At 47.3% G+C, this 19,880-nt stretch overlaps 1 protein-coding gene across 1 annotated transcript in view; it reads right to left on the bottom strand.

Annotated features, from left to right (window-relative positions):
- Positions 1-547: 547 nt before the first annotated feature.
- BPHL (biphenyl hydrolase like) overlaps positions 548-19,880 on the bottom strand; it is a 93,410-nt gene continuing 74,077 nt past the window's right edge. The window contains exons 6-7 of the mRNA XM_075316487.1: positions 14,338-14,461; positions 548-737 (exon numbers count right to left, since the gene is read on the bottom strand). Of these exons, the coding sequence (XP_075172602.1) occupies positions 644-737; positions 14,338-14,461 (218 nt within the window). The 3' untranslated portion in view covers positions 548-643. The remainder of the gene's footprint in view (positions 738-14,337; positions 14,462-19,880) is intronic.

The following is a 19,880-nucleotide window of genomic DNA, read 5'->3' on the forward strand; positions in this document are numbered from 1 at the left end:
CGATCAACACCAAATTTATAAAAGGAACTGCAAGAAAGGAGTGACACAGAAACGGAATCAGGGACTCTGCTACTAGTTAATGATACTGACAGATTAATGTTGCTAGACTCAGATTTTTCAGCCATCTATTACTCTCACACCCTAATACGCATGCGAATTGGGCGCAGTAAAGCATGCATGCGTTTTTAATGAGAGGGAAAAGGGACCCTGAGGACACACCTCTGGAAGTCACTTTTTTCAAGCACAAAGAATCCAGCATGGTAAAATTCAAGATCTTGAGCTAAATCAGCGAGTTCAGTGTTCTCTGATGTGTTAGGTATGTGCACATACCGCAGAGATTTGCATGTCGTTGTCTAATCTTACAGCTTCCATGGGATGCAATGTATAATTTACTGGGAGTCAAAAAATAATCAGCTTTTTTTAAACAGTGCACATAAGCTGTGTGCAACACTTACAAAAGAAGGACTAGACAGTTGTGCACAGGACAGTTTTTTTTCCCCCCATTATCAAGTAGTTATATAACTCAAGGCCACTAAAGTTTTCAGCAATTTTAATAGCAAACTTTTAATGGAGTCTGATATACAATATTTTCTCTCATTACTAACCAGGCTGTAAGACTTTTCAATACAGATTTACAGAAAAGTTATGCTGAGCATAGGAAATCTTCAGCCAATCTGTTAAACTCTTCAGAAAATCTTAGATGAATGTTGTGTTTGCCCTCCGGCATCAGATGCAACCTGTGAAATAAACAAACTTAACAATTTTGTATATTATCCTGCATGAAAGAATCCCTCAGCAACTATCACTTCGATTAGAAATTTTGGAATGTCAAATAGAAGCATATTGAAAGTTATATCTAATTCCAAAACAACTTACAGGGATTTTCCACGTCACCAAATGCTCTTTTATAGTTTTAAGAAAAAAAAAATAGCAGGTACTCGCCTGCCTCAGGTTCAGACCCACCTCCCTAACGCAGCTTGAGCCTTAAGGGCGCTTTACACGCAGCGACATCGCTAGCGCTAGCGATGTCGCTCGTGAAAGCACCCGCCCCTGTCGTTCGTGCATGACGGGCAAATCGCTGCCAGTGGCGCACAATATCGCTAGTACCAGTCACACGGACTTACCTGCCTAGCGACGTCGCTGTGGCCGGCGAACAGCCTCTTTTCTAAGGGGGCGGTTCCTGCGGCGTCACAGCGACGTCACACGGCAGGGGTCCAATAGAAGCGGAGGAGCGGAGAGCAGCCGCATGAAAGACACGCCCACTTCGTTGCTGGAGGACGCAGGTAAGCTGTTGTTCGTCGTTCCTTGGGTGTCACACATAGTGATATGTGCTGCCTCAGGAACGACGAACAACCTGCGTCCAGCACCAGCAATGATATTTGGGAAATGGACGACGTGTCAACAATCAACGTTTTGGTGAGTATTTTGAATCGTTAGCGGTCGCTCGTACGTGTATCACGCAACCACGTCGCTAACGAGGCCGGATGTGCGTCACGAATTCTATGACCCCCAATGACATCTAGTTAGCGATGTCGTTGCGTGTAATGGGGCCTTTAGTGTTTTGGCTATTGTGGTTACGTCAACACTGTGCATTATTGTTGCAAACAATAATTGAGCTCAGCAGCTGTGGTGATGTGAGCTAATGATGCATGGTGTTTAGGCTGCAAGATCATGTCATATCAACAGCTCACATAACCATCACAGTAAGTCAATCACTTAGCTCAGTGGTTTGCTCATGACAGCGGTGATTTGAGCTGTTGATATGAGCCAAAACACAGAAACTCACACATTGTTGGATAGCTGTTACTGGATCCCATAAGGTCAAGTACATGCTCTATTTATTACTTTAGGTATTTTAGAGCGTTTGAAGTCCCTTTCCTTAACCCCTTCAGCCCCGGGGCACTTTCCGTTTTTGGGGGGTTTTTTTTTGCTCCCTTTCTTCCGAGAGCCGTAACTTTTTTATTTTTCAGTCAATCTTGCCATATGAGGGCTTGTTTTTTGCGGGACAAGTTGTACTTTTAAATGAAACCATACGTTTTACCATATGGTGTACTGGAAAACAGCAAAAAAATTCCACGTGTGGAAAAACTGCAAAAAAAGTGTGATGGCACAATAGTTTTTGGAAACAGGATGTGTCGTTGCTTACCAATTAATCAGAGAGTCAGCAAAGCAAAAGGTACTAAAAATTGTGGTCACAATTAAAAAATAACTTTTAATGTTTAAATTTTTAAAAAGATATTATACCACACACCATAAATGGTTGTAAAACCAACCAACTAATTGGAGCTAATATTTAAGCTCCTATTACTACCCTAGTCAAGGACACTGTATAACCAGTAGTAATGGTTCTACTGGAATAACACCAATTGGGACAAAAAATTGTCCCATATGTGACATATGTGATAGTTTAGTAATCCATAGCATAGACAGACATTAAGCAGGTGTGATCCCACTACAATACTGATGTTAGAGACCAAAATATTATTGTCTCCCAAAATACTATACATAAGATTAAGATTAATTAAGAAACGCGTCGGGAGGTCTAAGAAAACATCAGGTCAGACTGTTGCCAGCCAAGGGGTATTGTGAGGCGGATTGGTGCCCCCCCCCTGTCGCTGGACAACTAAAAACAAGTCTTTTCTTCATTTGACCATATTTTTGGTTATTGATCGCTGCAGTTTGTAGCTTATGTATAGTATTTGGGAGACAATAATATTTTGGTCTCTAACATCAGTATTGTAGTGGGATCACACCTGCTTAATGTCTGTCTATGCTATGGATTACTAAACTATCACATATGTCACATATGGGACAATTTTTTGTCCCAATTGGTGTTATTCCAGTAGAACCATTACTACTGGTTATACAGTGTCCTTGACTAGGGTAGTAATAGGAGCTTAAATATTAGCTCCAATTAGTTGGTTGGTTTTACAACCATTTATGGTGTGTGGTATAATATCTTTTTAAAAATTTAAACATTAAAAGTTATTTTTTAATTGTGACCACAATTTTTAGCACAATAGTTTTTGGGATGTTTTATTCACGGGGTTCACTATATGGTAAAACTGATGTGTGGGTATGATGCCTGAGGTCGGTGCGAGTTTGTAGACACCAAACATGTATAGGTTTACTTGTATCTAAGGGGTTAAAAAAAAAAATCACAAGTTTGTCCAATAAAAGTGGCGTACGTTTTGCGCCATTTTCCGAAACCCATAGCGTTCTCATTTTTTGGGATCTATGGCTCAGTGACGGCTTATTTATTGCGTCTCGAGTTGACATTTTTAATGGTACCATTTTTGCGCAGATGCTACATTTTGATCGCCTGTTATTGCATTTTGCATAAAACTTGCGGCTACCAAAAAACGTAATTTTGGCGTTTGGAATTTTTTTTGCCACTACGCTGTTTACCAATCAGAATCATTGATTTTATATTTTGATAGATCGGGCATTTCTGAACGCGGCGATACCAAATATGTGTATATTTATTTATTTTTTAACCCTTTAATTTTCAATGGGGGGTGATTTGAACTTTTAGGTTTTTTTTATTTTTAAAACTTTTTTTTTTACTAGTCCCCCTCCCTAGCGCTGATTGCGATCAGCAATCCAATCGCTCTTATCTATCTGCTGATCACAGCTATACAGCTGTAAACAGCAGATACAGTCACTTCATGTTTCCCTCTGCTCCGGGCTGAGGGAAAACGAAAGTGAAACGTCATAGCTCCAAGCGTCATCACATGACCCTGTGCTACGATGGCAACCACCGAAAGTCACGTGATCACTCACATGACTTCCGGTGGGGGCGGTGGTAAGTGAAAATCTTCACCGCGCGTATATACATCTCGCTGCCAGACTTTGGCAGCGAGATGTAAGGGGTTAATGTTTCGGGTGGAATGCGATTCCACTCGTAACATGCAGCACACGTCAGCTGTTGAAAACAGCTGATGTGTGCCGATCAACACCGCCTGCCCGCGGCAGGGGGCGGGGCTTAACGGGACATGCTCCATGACGGATATATCCGTCCATGGTCGTGAAGGGGTTAAAGCACCACTCCAGCATTTTTTCTTCCCAGTGCTGGAGTGACCCTTTTAATGATTGTCATATGCTCACCTTCCGGCGGGTTCAGCTTTTACAGACTCCACTCCTGTCCCACGGCACCACCTTGTGACGGTAACGTCTGACTGGCCGGAAATGGGACGTTACATCACAAGCTCTTTATGAAAGCCACTACCATTGATTTGTGATCTCCGCTGCACTCCATGAAACAATGGAGCACACTGAACTGGCAGGTCACAAATCGCTGACACTGAACTGAGTGGCGGTGATAGGAGTTGAAGCTGCCAGAAGGTGAGTATCAGACAGGGGTGAGAGGACTTAGATTTAAAGGGAACCTGTCATCAGAAATTTAGCTATATAAACCTAAAAGTTTCCCCTTCTGCAGCTCCTGGGCTGCATTCTAGCAAGATTCCTCTAGTTTTTCTGGCCCCTTTTATACCAAAAAAAAAAAAAGCACTTTATAAAAGTTGTACCTTTTTGTATGTAAATTTCGTAAATTATCCATGGGGGCGGGCTGCCTGGTGTCCGTTACTGTCCTCCTGCCGATTTACGATGCCCCCGAACGCTGAATTTCAAACCTCAGGACGCCACCCCTGGGTGCCTGAGGTCCCACGCATGCGCTGTGCGACTGTAGCGGGACTGTGCACTGCGTGCACGTGTGACCGCTGGTGACGTTTTGCGCAGGCACGAGGTTATGGGTGGTGATGTGAGTGTCATCAGCAAGTGCCGCCCATAACCTCGTGACCGCACTTTTCCCTCTTCCTCCAGCGTTCTGCGCCGGCCAAATGACCAGACGTCACCTCCTTCCCATCGTACCCTGCAGCAGGAAATAGATGGGAGGAGCGGAGCAGGCCAACACAGGAGAAGCGGAGAGGATCTGAACTACGTACAGAGGAGAGAGCGCGGCCACGAGAGTATGGGTGGGCACTTGCGATGCAATCACAGCACCGCCCATACTCTCGTGCCTGCGACCACGTCACCAGGTGTCCTGGCGTGCACGGGACCTCGGGCGCAGTGGGCGGCGTCCTGAGGGATGATTTGGAGAATGGGGGGACGGCGTAAGGGACAGCAACGGACACCAGACGGCCCGCCCCCATGGAGAATTTACAAGATTTTCATACCAAAAAGGTATAACTTTATAAAGTATTTATTTTGGTTTAAAAGGGGGCACAAAAAGTACAGGAACCTTACTAGAATGCAGCCCAGGAGCTGCAGAGGGGGAAACATTTAGGTTGAAAGCCAAATTTCTGATGACAGGTTCCCTTTAAAAGGACCACTCTAGCAGTGCAAGAAAAAAAAAGTCTGGAGTGGTGCTTTAAAGTGTAAAACCTCATTAAAATTGTACATCCCAACCAAAAATATTACATATAAAAAGATAATTAACAAGTTAAAGAAGACCTTTCACAACATTTTTTCATGTTTAGCTAGACACATGATGTAATAGGCACTGCAGAGTAGAATAAAACATTTTATCACACTCAGGTCTGCTGTTCCCCCATCACATCATCACTGCAGCAGGGGTAGGATTCAAATTTAACAGGTTCCCCATTTGTATTTGAAAACCATGGCCATTTTAAAACCATGCCCCATTCAGATGCCACACCCATTTGTTTGCCACACCCATTTCACACACACTGTCCTCAACCACAAAATTTGCGTGTTAACTAGTGATGGGCGAACCCGGACTGTAAAGTCTGGATTTGCGCGATTTCAAACGCACCAGAGTACCAAGCCCAGGTATTGATTTCTCAGGGAATTCGGTCTAATGATCTGAATCTGGCAGTCAGATAAATAAAGTCGGACTGATAAAGCATACGACCACAGGCTGCAGCCCCCAGCCGTGTGCTCATCTTGGCTGTGTATCGAAATAGGAGAAACCGCATGTGGCTTTTTTTTTTTTTTTTAAATAAATAAATAAATAAAAAAAAACTGTATACGGTACCCCCAATTTTGATACCCAGACATGATTAAGCCTAACAGATGGGGGCTGGTATTATCAGGCTGTGGAGACTCATGCTTATTGGGCCACCCCCAGCCTAAAAATAGCAGCCTGCGGCCGCCCAGTGTTGCCGCGTCCATGCAAATTATGTGATATGCAGACTCAAGGTCAGAATCCGAGCACATGACAGCGGTCTCTCTCAATGCAAGTGTATTGTGCAAGTCCGGACATACTCAATGGATTCTGGCTGGGAATATGCATATCACCTACTCATGGCCTCGTGATCGCCATTCCCAGCTCAGATAGTTGTGAATACTCACATCGCCTGAGACGTGAGGATTCACACGGATGCAGTCACATATAGTGACAAAAAGTGAAAACAGACATCGTTTTACACTAGTCAACCCTTTTAAAGGCAAGTTGGAGCCAGTCAGTGTCTTATATATAGCCCTCTCACCCGTTACTTGTATCTCTTGCCTCTCTCTCACATATCCTGCAGCCTCTCCCTTATCTTCTGCTTTTCTCTCATCTGCTCCTCTCGCTGTCATTTCTTCCATGTTTTCTCTCTCCTGCTCTTTTCTTTCTTCTGTCTCACTCTTCTTGCCTATCTCTGGTTTGATGAAAGGTCCCTTTAAAATAGATTTAATTTTTAAGACAAAGATTTCAGAGAATTTTATAGCTTTTTGCTTTTCCACCGGTACATGGTCCATCACTAATTTACAATATCCACTGGGCAGATAAGGGGAGCAGTCTAGATGCAGTGCTCTAGGCCATATGGCGCACAGCATACAGATGAATTCCTTTTTTAGCACACAAAAGACAAGCAGCAGCAGTATAGAGGAAATTATCCAACAATACTGAGCTATCTGGATGTGAACAAGCTCTGATTGAGGTAAAAACTTATTAGAAAGCTCAACTTCATCTTTCTGTGTCTTCTCTTGTTTCTTCTCCCTGCTTGTCAATCCTTCCCCCTTCCTTCTCCATAGAGTTCAGTCAGCTTTGTAATATGACAGCATAGGAGCAGGCAGTCCGTCTTACCTGGGCCCCATGTTAGTTACATATATTACTATTAATTACTTACTGCAAAGAATGTATTGTTTTTATTAAAGGTTGCATGTTCTATGTAAAGTCAACTAGACCGTTTATGATAATCACATGCATTTAATAAATTAGTGAGGAAACTGTGCCTACTAGCAAAGAAATAGACTAACATATGCCCATTTTACCTAACCCGATTCAGGAAAACAGGTGTCAGTGAAAATGAGAGAGGGATGGAATCAGAACCTAACAGTCCAGGGGCCAGAACCTTCCATGCTCCAGCAGTTGTGAAACAACAACTTTAAGAATTACATGACACAGATGGTCAGGTGGATGTCAATACATGGTGAGAGATATAGTTTGATAAAAGCATAGCACCAGTGGTTACTAATCCCTGTAGCACACCATGCTACAGATTTTAAAATTACAGTATTTTTTGGATTATAAAGACGTACTTTTCCTCCCAAAAATTTGGGAGGAAAATGAGGGGTGCAGTATAGCTTACTGGGGGGGGCTGTCTGTATGGCGACCGGGTGTATTCGGACAGCCGAGTGCCTGTGTGCAGGCAGCCGGGTGCCTGTGGCACCCAAATTGAGGTCCCAGGGATCCAAGGGCCGCCGGTAAGGCGGAATGATGTGAGACGCAACTTGCATGAAGGTGCGGACCTGAGCCAGCCGGGCGAGACGCCGCTGGAACAGAACTGACAAGCTGAGACTTCGCCCTTGAGAGAGTTGAGGGACAGTCCTAGCTGCAGACCGGACTGTAGAAAAGACAGAAGGGTCGGCAAGGAAAAAGGCCAAGGAGAATGGCCGGAAGAGCGACACCAGGACAGGAAAATCTTCCAAGTCCTGTGATAGATCTTGGCAGAGGAAGACTTACGGGCCCGAGTCATAGTGGAGATGACTTCAGGGGGGATACCAGAAGCCGTCAAGATCCAGGACTCAAGAGCCACGCCGTCAATCTGAGAGCCGCAGAATTCTGGCGGAAAAACGGACCTTGTGAGAGAAGGTCTGGACGGTCCGGAAGATGCCACGGCACCTCTACGGACAGATGGAGCAGGTCTGGGTACCAAGCTCGCCTGGGCCAGTCCGGAGCAATGAGGATGACTCGACGGCCCTCCATTCTGATCTTGCGCAGGACTCTGGGCAAGAGAGCTAGAGGGGGAAACACGTAGGACAGACGAAACTGGGACCAGTCTTGAACCAGAGCGTCCGCGGCGAAGGCCTGAGGATCGTGGGAGAGAGCCACGTAAACCAGAACCTTGTTGTTGTTGTGACGGGATGCCATTAGGTCCACGTCCGGAGTGCCCCATTTGCGGCAGATTGACTGAAACACTGCCGGGTGCAGGGACCACTCGCCACCGTCCACGGATTGACGGCTGAGATAATCTGCCTCCCAGTTTTCTACGCCAGGGATGTGGACTGCGGATATGGTGGACTTGGAGTCCTCCGCCCATTGAAGAATGCGTTGGACCTCCAACATTGCCAGGCGGCTGCGTGTCCTGCCTTGGTGATTGATGTAGGCAACCGCTATCGCGTTGTCTGACTGGACTCGAATGTGCCTGCCCGCCAACAGGTGGTCAAAGGCTAGGAGAGCTAGAAGCACAGCTCTGGTTTCCAGCACATTGATTTAAAGGGCTGACTCGGACGGAGTCCAAAGTGCCCTGTGCTCTGTGGTGGAGATGTACCGCTCCCCAGCCGGAAAGGTTGGCATCCGTGGTGAGAATCACCCAGGACGGAGTCAGGAAGGAGCGCCCTTGGGACAGGGAGAGGGGTCGAAGCCACCACTGAAGAGAGCTCCTGGTCCGTGGCGACAGAGCCACTAACCTCTGTAAGGAGGAAGGCCGCTTGTCCCAACAGCGGAGAATGTCCAGCTGCAGAGGACGCAGATGGAACTGGGCAAAGGGAACCGCCTCCATGGAGGCCACCATTTGACCCAGCACCTGCATCAGGCGCCTGAGGGAATAACTGCGGGGCCTCAGGAGAGAGCGCACCGCTAGCCGGAGAGACTGCTGTTTGATTAAGGGCAACTTCACAAGTGCCGGCAAAGTCTCGAACTGCATCCCTAGGTACGTGAGACTCTGGGTCGGAGTCAGAGTGGATTTGGGAAGATCAAAGACAATCCACCCGAATTGGGCTAGGGTGGCGAGAGTGAGCGAAACACTCCGCTGACAGTCTGCGCTGGATGTACCCTTGACCAGAAGGTCGTCCAGATAAGGAAGCACTGCTAACCCCTGGAGGTGCAGGACCGCAATCACTGCTGCCATGACCTTTGTGAATAACCGAGGGGCTGTGGCTAACCCGAAGGGGAGAGCCACGAATTGAAAAACGTAGCCAACGCTGGTGTGAAACTACAATTGGCACATGCAGATAGGCATCTCTCATGTCGATGGATGCCAGGAAATCCCCTTGGGTCATTGAGGCAATGACTGACCGCAGAGACTCCATGCGAAAATGCCGCACCTGAACATGCTTGTTGAGAAGCTTGAGATCCAGGATGGGCCGGAAGGAACCGTCCTTTTTGGGGACTAGGAAGAGATTTGAGTAGAAACCTCTGAACCGTTCCCGGGCGGGAACCGGTACAATTACTCCGTTGGCCTGCAAGGATGCCACGGCCTGAGAGAAGGCGGCGGCCTTGGAGCAGGGGGGAGTTGACAGAAAAAATCTGTTTGGCGGGTTGGAAGAGAATTCTATCCTGTAGCCGTGGGAGATGATATCCCGCACCCACTGATCGGAGACGTGTTGAAACCACACGTCGCCAAAGTGGGAGAGCCTGCCACCGACTAAGGACGTTGCTGGTGCAGACAGATAGTCAAGAGGAGGTTGCCTTAGTGGCAGCAGCTCCTGCGGACTTCTGTGGACGCGCTTTTGTGCACCAGCTGGATTTTTGGTCCTTGGCTGAGTTAGTGGACGAGGCCGAGGGCTTAGAGGACGACCAGTTGGAGGAACGAAAGGAACGAAACCTCGACTGATTCCTACCCTGGACAGGTTTCCTGGGTTTGGTTTGTGGCATGGAAGTACTCTTCCCGCCATTAGCCTCCTTAATAATTTCATCCAGTTGTTCACCGAACAGCCTGGACCCAGCAAAAGAGAGTCCAGCAAGGAACTTCTTCGAGGAAGCATCTGCCTTCCATTCTCGAAGCCACAGGATCCTGCGGATAGCGAGGGAATTAGCCGAAGCCACCGCAGTGCGGTGAGAAGCCTCCAGCATGGCAGACATGGCATAGGACGAAAAAGCTGAAGCTTGGGAAGTTAAAGCAACCATTTCGGGCATAGATTCCCTGGCGAGGGAATGCATCTCCTCTAGAGAAGCAGAGATTGCTTTGAGAGCCCACACTGCTGCAAAAGTTTGGGGAGAACGAGGCCCCTGCCGCCTCATATACAGATTTGGCCAGAAGGTCGAACTGGCGGTCAGTGGAATCCTTAAGGTACCGTCACACTAAGCAACTTACCAGCGATCCCAACAACGATAGGGATCGCTGGTAAGTTGCTAGGAGGTTGCTGGTGAGCTGTCACACTGCGACGCTCCAGCGATCCCACCAGCAACCTGACCTGTCAGGGATCGCTGGAGCGTGGCTACACGAGTTGCTGGTGAGCTCACAAGCAACCAGTGACCAGCCCCCAGCGCTGCATGGAAGATGCTGCGCTTGGTAACTAAGGTAAATATCGGTAACCAACCCGATATTTACCTTGGTTACCACCGCACGGAGCTACACGTGCAGAGAGCAGGGAGCAGCGCACACTGAGCGCTGGCTCCTTGCTCTCCTAGCTACAGCACACATCGGGTTAATTACCTGATGTATGCCGCAGCTAAATGTGCACAGAGCAGGGAGCAGCGCACACTGCTTAGCGCTGGCTCCCTGCTCTCCTAGCTACAGCACACATGGGGTTAATTACCCGATGTGTGCTGCAGCTAAATGTGCACAGAGCAGGGAGCAGCGCACACTGAGCGCTGGCTCCCTGCTCTCCTACTTACAGCACACATGGGGTTAATTACCTGATGTGTGCTGCAGCTACATGTGCACAGAGCAGGGAGCAGCGCACAATGCTTAGCACTGGCTCCCTGCTCTCCTACTTACAGCACACATCAGGTTAATTAACCCGATGTGTCCTGCAGCTAGCTACATGTGCACAGAGCAGGAGCCGGCAGCACAGGCAGTGAGAGCGGCGGAGGCTGGTATCGAAGGTAAATATCGGGTAACCAAGGACAGGGCTTCTTGGTTACCCGATGTTTACATTGGTTACCAGCCTCTGCAGAAGCCGGCTCCTGCTGCCTGCACATTTAGTTGTTGCTGTCTCGCTGTCCCACACAGCGATCTGTGCTTCACAGCGGGACAGGAACAACTAAAAAATGGCCCAGGACATTCAGCAACAACCAACGACCTCACAGCAGGGGCCAGGTTGTTGCTGGATGTCACACACAGCAACATTGCTAGCAACGTCACAAAAGTTGTTCGTTAGCAGCGATGTTGCTAGCGATGTTGCTTAGTGTGACGGGGCCTTTAAGAGAGGTGCCATCAGCCACTGATACAACGGTCCGGGCTGATAGCCTAGACACCGGAGGGTCTACCTTTGGTGAATGAGCCCACTCCTTGATCACCTCAGGTGGAAAGGGAAAACGGTCATCAGAACCACGCTTTGGGAAGCGTTTGTCAGGACAGGCCCTAGGCTTGGACACAGCGGCCTGAAAACTGGAGTGGTTAAAGAACACACTCTTTGTCCTCTTAGGCGAGGTAAACTGGTGCTTTTCTGCCAGAGAGGGTTGCTCCTCTGATACTGGCGGATTGAGATCCAGTACAGAATTAATGGACACAATCAAATTTCTAACATCTGAGTCAGTTTCGGACAGATCAATGGGGCACATGGAGTTAGCCTCCGAGCCCCCCTGTAAAGGCATCCTCCTCATCCCGCGAGTCAGCGTCTGAAACAGAGCCGCGGGACGAGGAAGGAGAGGGAGCCCTGCGTCTCCTTTTAGGAGGACGGGGTCTGGGACCAGATGATGAATCCTCTGTGAGCTCCGCTGAGAGAGCCCTAGCAGCAGAGGCATCCTGTGAAGGGGGCTGATGCATGCTCAGCAAAGTCCTGGACAGCTGTCCCATGGAGTCGGCAAAAGACTGGGAGATAGACCTAGATAAGGATTCTACCCAAGCCGGGGGTTCAGCCACAGGAGCCGGAGCAGCCGGAGAGACCACTGGGGATGCGACTCCAGGCTGAGGCATCGTCAGGTTCTCAGGCGACAGCCAGAGAACCCTCCAGAAATGTCACAAAAATCACTCAGCACACTCTCCCCCAACAATAAAGTACAAGGGACCCCCATATATAAACGTCTCAGGTACTTAGCTTGCTGAGACGCAGGGTTCCAAGTCCCTGGGGGCGAGTTCTCCGGTCCAGCAGGATCCTGAAGGGCTGCGGATGGAGACCGGTCTCCTGCCAAGCATGGAGAACCGTGCTGGCTCCCACTTCAAGCCAGAGCCCGGAGAAATGGTGAAGGAGCACGGCATGTAAGGCTCCAGCCTTGGAATCAACCTTAACAGCACCGCCGACACAGTGGGGTGAGAAGGGACATGCCGGGGGTCCAGGCTTGGACCCGCTTTTCTTCAAACTTTTCCAAAAATGAAAAATCAGATGGATGAGAATGCATGTGTGGATGTATGCCTCCTGAACACAAAGCGATAAACTGGCTAGATCTGGTTCTCCAGGGGGTGTATAAGCTCAGAGGGAGGAGCTACACTTTTGAGTGTAGTACTTTGTGTGTCCTCTGGAGGCAGAAGCTATACACCCAATGTCTGGGTCTCCCATAGGAACGATAAAGAAAGAGACAAAGGATTGAAGAGTAGTGGGTAACCTGTATGTCTAACCTATGAGCGGAATTAGTCTGCGGTCTGTAAAGGGGGGGGTAGTTTGGATCTAAAAGTTGTCTGAAACTCAAAAAAATTTTTAAGCTAATCTGTGCTGTTTTGTCATATAAAACACCCCTACATTATTTTTTTTTCTTTTCTAACTTTTGTTCCTCTTGAATTATCCCTTTATTCTCTGCAGCTCTTTGTTTACATTCAGCTCAACCAAACATGACATCATCCTGTACCAAACCTCAAAGTCAGAGCTGGCACCGCCCGGCCTCACTTTCCAGTCCCGCCCTCCGCCCGGCCATTGGCTGTCAGTATTCTGCGCCAACACGGACCTCTCATCACTCCTGCAAAGATGGGCATATTACTATATTATATGTGCGGTGGATGTGAGGTGATTGTGCTGCACAGATGAGATATTACTGATCTGTAATTCCAATCATTGGTAGTACAGATCAGTGATCCTGCTTCTCTAATCTGTGACAGCACAATAACCTCACATCCACCACACATATAATGTAGTAATGTGCCCATCCCGGTCCTCATAATGTAGTAATGTCCCCTTTCCTTGTGCCCATCCTGTAGTAATGTCCCCTTGGGCTCCTCTTCTTGTAGTAATGCTCTGTTTTGTAGAATTGCCCCCTATTCTGCCATTCATCACACACACACAAAAAAAAAAAAACAAACAAATCCTTCTCACCTATCCTCGTTCCCTCAGTGCCCTGTGTCCTGTTTCTTGCGGCCACAGCCCCCTTGCTGACCAGGGGCCATGTAGTTAGCGCTTTATATCACAGGACTGATTTCCAGGCGCTGTGCAGGGACGCGCTCTCTATGCGGCTTCTCCAGTGATCTGCTGCTGGCTTCTGATTGGCTGGCGGCTGATCATAGCTGTATACAGAGCTCGGCTTTGCAGAGCACCCGGGAATCTGTCATCGGTAATAAAGCACTGACTGCACGGCCCCAACACAGGCAGCGTTTAGCAATGGGGCCCATTAGCCTGCGCGCCGCCAACAGCATGGGGGCTGCATGCAGCGTACAGGCAGTTAGACCCCTGCACTATGGTGATGTGTGGAAGGGTGCAGGGAGGGGACGCCACGCACTGTACCTGCCCAGCAGGGCAGCTACATGACGTCGGCTGTGATGCCCGTCAACAAGGTGAGCATAAGCTCCTGTCCTGTCACCGGGACACCATAGGAAGCAGAAAGATCACGGCAGGAGCGGTCACATGACCGCTCTGAGCCGGGGAGAGGGGCTGACAGCAGGGCAGGAAAGTAGTCACTATCTGCCCCAATGTAGCCCAATAGTGTAATGACAAGAAAAAGGCAAAATAAGCCAGATAACCCCTTTAATAGGTCATCTGTTCTGATGCCTGGCTATGGGAGATTTTGGGATCAATTATAATTCCTTTCAGTGTTATCAAATACATTTATATCTATATTTATCCATTCACCTAATCACTCACCTTGAGTTTTTGATTTGTTCATGCAAAAACTGTGGGTGAAATTTTGGCACCATAGGGTCCTTCATACCATGAACTATTAGGGTTGGACAAACAATAAGTGGAAGCAAATGTCGACAGATATTACCTGATAAGAAATAACATTATAATTGCATATTACTTTAGTGTAAATCATCATGCATACTTTAAAGCTAAAATAACAATGCATCATAAAGGAAAATGAGAACTGGAAGTGAACATGTCAAACGTTTACTCAATTCAGATTTCTCGGCCAGAAAAGTTTCCACTGTATAAAATTTGTGCTACTATTGTGTTTAATATTTCAGGCATGACCACAGGCATTTCTAATCTGATGAATTTTTAGTCCACTATTACTATTGATACATTGGTCCTCTTTAAGCCAGTTGAAATCAACCAGCAGGTTTTTGCTGTACAGGCACTTAGATGCTGATTGCAGGCATACCTGTTATAGAAAGATGTGATGCATGGTTGATAAATAGCTTTAATCAAAGTTGCAGAAAAGCGCTGCACTTTGACTGACTGGTGCAACATGGGCGGGCCTTTTTGGGTCACGTCCTTACTGTAAAGTCCTCCTCCGGCATCTTCCTGGCTTGCCCCCCCCTTCTTTGAATATTGCACCACAATTTCAAATAAAAGTGGACCTGTCACTCCTAAATTGGCCTGTTTTTTCCTCATGTTATTCCTGCTGCTCCCCTGAATATTGTTTGTGTTGTTTTTTAAATCCACCATACAATTCAAAAGATGTAGGCCTTTAATTTTGTGTTGATTTTTATGGTCTTTACAAGAGAGTGCGTCTTACAGAGTGATTACTGAGAGCTGCATAAAGACACGCCCCTTTGTAAGTATCTTGAGAATTAACAAATAAAGATTCGTATGGCTGATTTTCAAAATAAAAAAATAGCACTCACGACACCAATTGGAAATAAGTAAAAGCAAAAACTTGTGAACACACTTTTGAGCTGGTGACATTTCCTCTTTAAAGAGAAATGATCAGATCTACTTACTGTTCCAATCACTACTATAGTGGTATATATCTGGTTTTCTTTATTCCAATAAGGTGTTCCATGTAGTCTTTGAAGACTTAACTTTTATTACACAATGTCACATATGTTAACAGAGGCAAGACTAGTCAAGTGTAAAGTCTGTCCCTCTGGACTAGACCTGGTTTCAATCATCTAATCATGCCATCCAATTATGTGAATGAATCACTGACTGCATACAATAGTGTGTCAATCATGCCCAAAGAGGCATAATTACAAGATCAAAGAAAGGACTAGTCAGGGGGAAGAGACTGCCTTATTAGAATAAAGAAAACCGCATGTATACTACTATAGTAACGGTTGCAAAAAGACCCTGGGCTTGACAAGTTCCCTTATAACCCTCCATTCTGACCATCTACATTATGAAAAAGCTTATGTATTACTTTACCTTAACCTGATTTCTTGGCTGCATCACTGCAAAAAAAATAGTATCAGGAGTAATATTTTTTGTAGAGATGTCTGTTCCTACACAGTATTCCAGCAATGATGTGTTAGACAGTCATGTTTCAAAACCTACCGTATTACCCTAAGCTATAATGCCATGGTGGTGGCTTAACTATTCACCAAAAGACCAATTAGCTGACAGCCGTTTCATCTCCACCAAAAACATACCGTCTTTTTTCGGACTATAAAACGCACTTTTTTTCCCCAAATGTTGGGGGAAAATGGGGGGGGTGCGTCTTATAGTCTGAATGTAGGTCATGGCTGCAAGGAATGAGGGTGCTGCGGTGGAGCAGGTCATCGGCGGCATGCGCAGGCTGTAGCAGTGCCTGACATGACCACGTAGGCCCACTCATTTCACATTCATCCTCCCGCCCATCATCTCTCAGCGCTGAAGCCAGCGCTGACAGGTGGGCAGGATGATGGGCGGGGGATGCGCGCATACTAAACAGCCGACCCGCGTGATCACCCCAGGCAACTACAGCCTGGAGTGATCATGTGCGGCTATATTCACTGGTCCCCGCGCATCATCAGTAGCGCGGCGTGCAGTGAATAAGTAGAGTCCCTGACAGACATTCTGTCGCTTATCCATGTTATGTAAGTAAAAGCTTATAACTGGATTTAAATTCATCCATTGGTTTTATAAATTACTCTTTTGAAAGCTGAAACCCTCCCAAATTTGGTTTAGGTTATGAAAATAAAGTTGCTGAAAAATTGATCATTTAACCCTTTCACCCCCGGCCACTAAAACACCCTAATGACCGGGCCATTTTTTGCAATTCTGACCAGTGTCACTTTGACAGGTTATAACACTGGAACGCTTCAACGGATCCTGGCGATTCTGAGATTGTTTTTTCATGACATATTGTACTTCATGTCAGTGGTAAATTTAGGCCGATATTTTTTGCGTTTATTTGTGAAAATTTAGGAAATTTTGCGAAAATTTTGAAAATTTCGCAATTTTTAAACTTTGAAAATTTATGCCCATAAATCAGAGATATGTCAAACTAAATAACATTTCCCACTTGTCTACTTTACATCAGCGCAATTTTCGAAACAAATTTTTTTTTCATTAGGAAGTTAGAAGGGGTCAAAGGTCATCAGCAATTTCTCATTTTTCCAACAAAATTTACAAAATAATTTTTTTTAGGGACCACATCACATTTGAAGTGACTTTGAGAGGCCGAGGTGACAGAAAATACCCAAAAGTGACCCCATTCTAAAAACTGCACCCCTCACACTGCTCAAAACTACATCCAACAAGTTTATTAACCCTTTAGGTGCTTCACAGGAACCAAAGCAATGTGGAAGGAAAAAATGAAAATTTTACTTTTTAACACAAAAATGTTACTTTAGCCATAAAATTTTCATTTTTACAAGGGAGAAAAGAGAAAGTGCACCCTACAATTTATTGTGCATGTTCTCCTGAGTACGCGGATACCCCATATGTGGTAAAAATCAATTGTTTGGATACACGGCAGTGCTCGGAAGGCAAGGAGCGCCATTTGAATTTTTGAGTGCAAAATTAGCTGCACTCATTAGCTGACGCCATGTCGGGTTTGAAGACCCCCTGAGGTGCCTAAACAATGGAGCTCCCCCACAAGTGACCCCATTTTGGAAACTAGAGCCCTCAAATAATTTTTCTAGATGTTTGGTGAGCACTTTGAACCCCTGGGGGCTTCACAGAAGTTTATAACGTTGAGCTGTGAAAAGAAAAAAATTATTTTTTACCACAAAACGGTTGCTTCAACTAGGTAGCTTTTTTTTCACAAGGGTATCAGGAAAAAATGCACCAAAAAACGTATTGTGCAATTTTTCCTGAGTACGTAGATACCTCACATGTGGTGGAAAGTAATTGTTTGGGCAAATGGCGGGGCTCAGAAGAGAAGGAGCGCCATTTGACTTTTCAAACGCATAGATGCAGTGCACTGATCGGCCGCTGCAGGACGCACGGTCGGATGCGATACAAAAAGCGTCGGGGATACGTATAAAAAAAGTCACGCCAAAAATTGACCATGGATGCAGATATGTTATGTGCATCCCTGATCAGCGCTTGGCGGGATGCACGGACGGATGCGATACAAAAAGCGTCGCAAATACGGAAAAAAGTCACGCCAAAAATGGAGCAGGGATGCCGATCCGTTATGTGCATCCCTGATTAGCACTCGGCGGGACGCACGGACGGATGGGATACAAAAAGCGTTGCAGATACGGAAAAAAGTCACGCCAAAAATTGAGCAGGGATGCAGATCCGTTATCTGTATCCCTGATCAGCGCTCAGCAGGACGCACGGACGGATGAGGTGTAAAAATGGACAGGATATAGAAAAAAAAAAAAAAAAGTTATACTCACAGTACCCAGAGGATCACTGACCAGAAGAGCTGCAGGAGGAACAGATGGCAGAGAGATGGACAGCTTTACAGGAGCAGCAGGCAGATCAGCAGAATGCCCAGGAAGGACCCAGCGATGGAGGCAGATGTGATCGGGCCGGTGAAGACAGGTAAGAGGACGTCGGGGGAGAGCAGAGGGGGGGAGAGCAGAGGGGGAGAGGGGGGTGTGAGAGCAGAGGGGGGGGAGGGGGGAGAGCAGAGGGGGAGACCGGAGAGGGAGCTGCAGAAGCAGAATAGAGATAATGGGGGAGGCAGTCAGATCGCGGGGGGAGCAGATCGGGATGTCGGGGGGGGGGGGGGGGAGGGGAGCACGGGCAGGGGCTAGCACGGGAGCGCGCAGGGGCACCACGGGAGCACGCACGGGCTGCAAGGTGAGCACAGTACTCACGTGCAGCAGGAGCAGTGACCTCAGCTACGGCGGCAACGGCGGCAGCAGCGGTGGCGTGGTACCACAAGTACCAGCCACTGCACGCTGCAGACATGTTGGGGGAGGGCTCGCAGGCCAGCACAGGCCTGGGGAGGGCGGCCACCAGCAGATCAGACCGCCCCACTGCACACTGATTGGAGCGATTGCGAGTCATAGCACGATCGCTCCAATCAGTGCTGCAGGGGCTGGGGGCGACATGTTTGAGGTCCACCTATGAAATGCTGCAGCAGCTGCGGCATCTCATAGCTGGATCTCACAGTATCGTACTAATTTGGGCATTATTTTTGCCGAAATTAGTGCGAACGATGTGGTTGGCGGTTCAGATTTGAACAGCCAATCACATCGATCGTCGATAGGGGGTGGCGATGCCGCCCCCCCTGGGGTCAAGCAAAGGTCCCCTGCTGTAAAAAACAGCAGGGGACATCATTTGAAAGCCGTTGCTATGGCCACGGCAATCAAATGAAGTTTAGGCAGTAAAATTACGTCCCTGGTCGTTAAGTCACGTTAAAGAAGGGAATTTTGTTTACTTACCGTAAATTCCTTTTCTTCTAGCTCCTATTGGGAGACCCAGACAATTGGGTGTATAGCTTCTGCCTCCGGAGGCCACACAAAGTATTACACTTTTAAAAAAGTGTAACCCCTCCCCTCTGCCTATACACCCTCCCGTGGATCACGGGCTCCTCAGTTTTGGTGCAAAAGCAGGAAGGAGAAAACTTATAAATTGGTCTAGGGTAAATTCAATCCGAAGGATGTTCGGAGAACTGAACCATGAACCAAAAGAACAATTCAACATGAACAACATGTGTACACAAAAGAACAACCAGCCCGAAGGGAACAGGGGCGGGTGCTGGGTCTCCCAATAGGAGCTAGAAGAAAAGGAATTTACGGTAAGTAAACAAAATTCCCTTCTTCTTTGTCGCTCCATTGGGAGACCCAGACAATTGGGACGTCCAAAAGCAGTCCCTGGGTGGGTAAAAGAATACCTCAATAACAAGAGCTGAAACGGCCCTCCTCTTACAGGTGGGCAACCGCCGCCTGAAGGACTCGCCTACCTAGACTGGCGTCTGCCGAAGCATAGGTATGCACTTGATAGTGTTTCACGTCGCTGCCTGACACACCTGCTGAGCCGTAGCCCGGTGCCGCAATGCCCAGGACGCACCCACGGCTCTGGTAGAATGGGCTTTCAGCCCTGAAGGAAGCGGAAGCCCAGAAGAACGGTAGGCTTCG

The sequence above is a fragment of the Anomaloglossus baeobatrachus genome, chromosome 6, assembly GCF_048569485.1.
Source record: "Anomaloglossus baeobatrachus isolate aAnoBae1 chromosome 6, aAnoBae1.hap1, whole genome shotgun sequence".
NCBI classification, from domain to species: Eukaryota; Metazoa; Chordata; class Amphibia; order Anura; family Aromobatidae; genus Anomaloglossus; species Anomaloglossus baeobatrachus.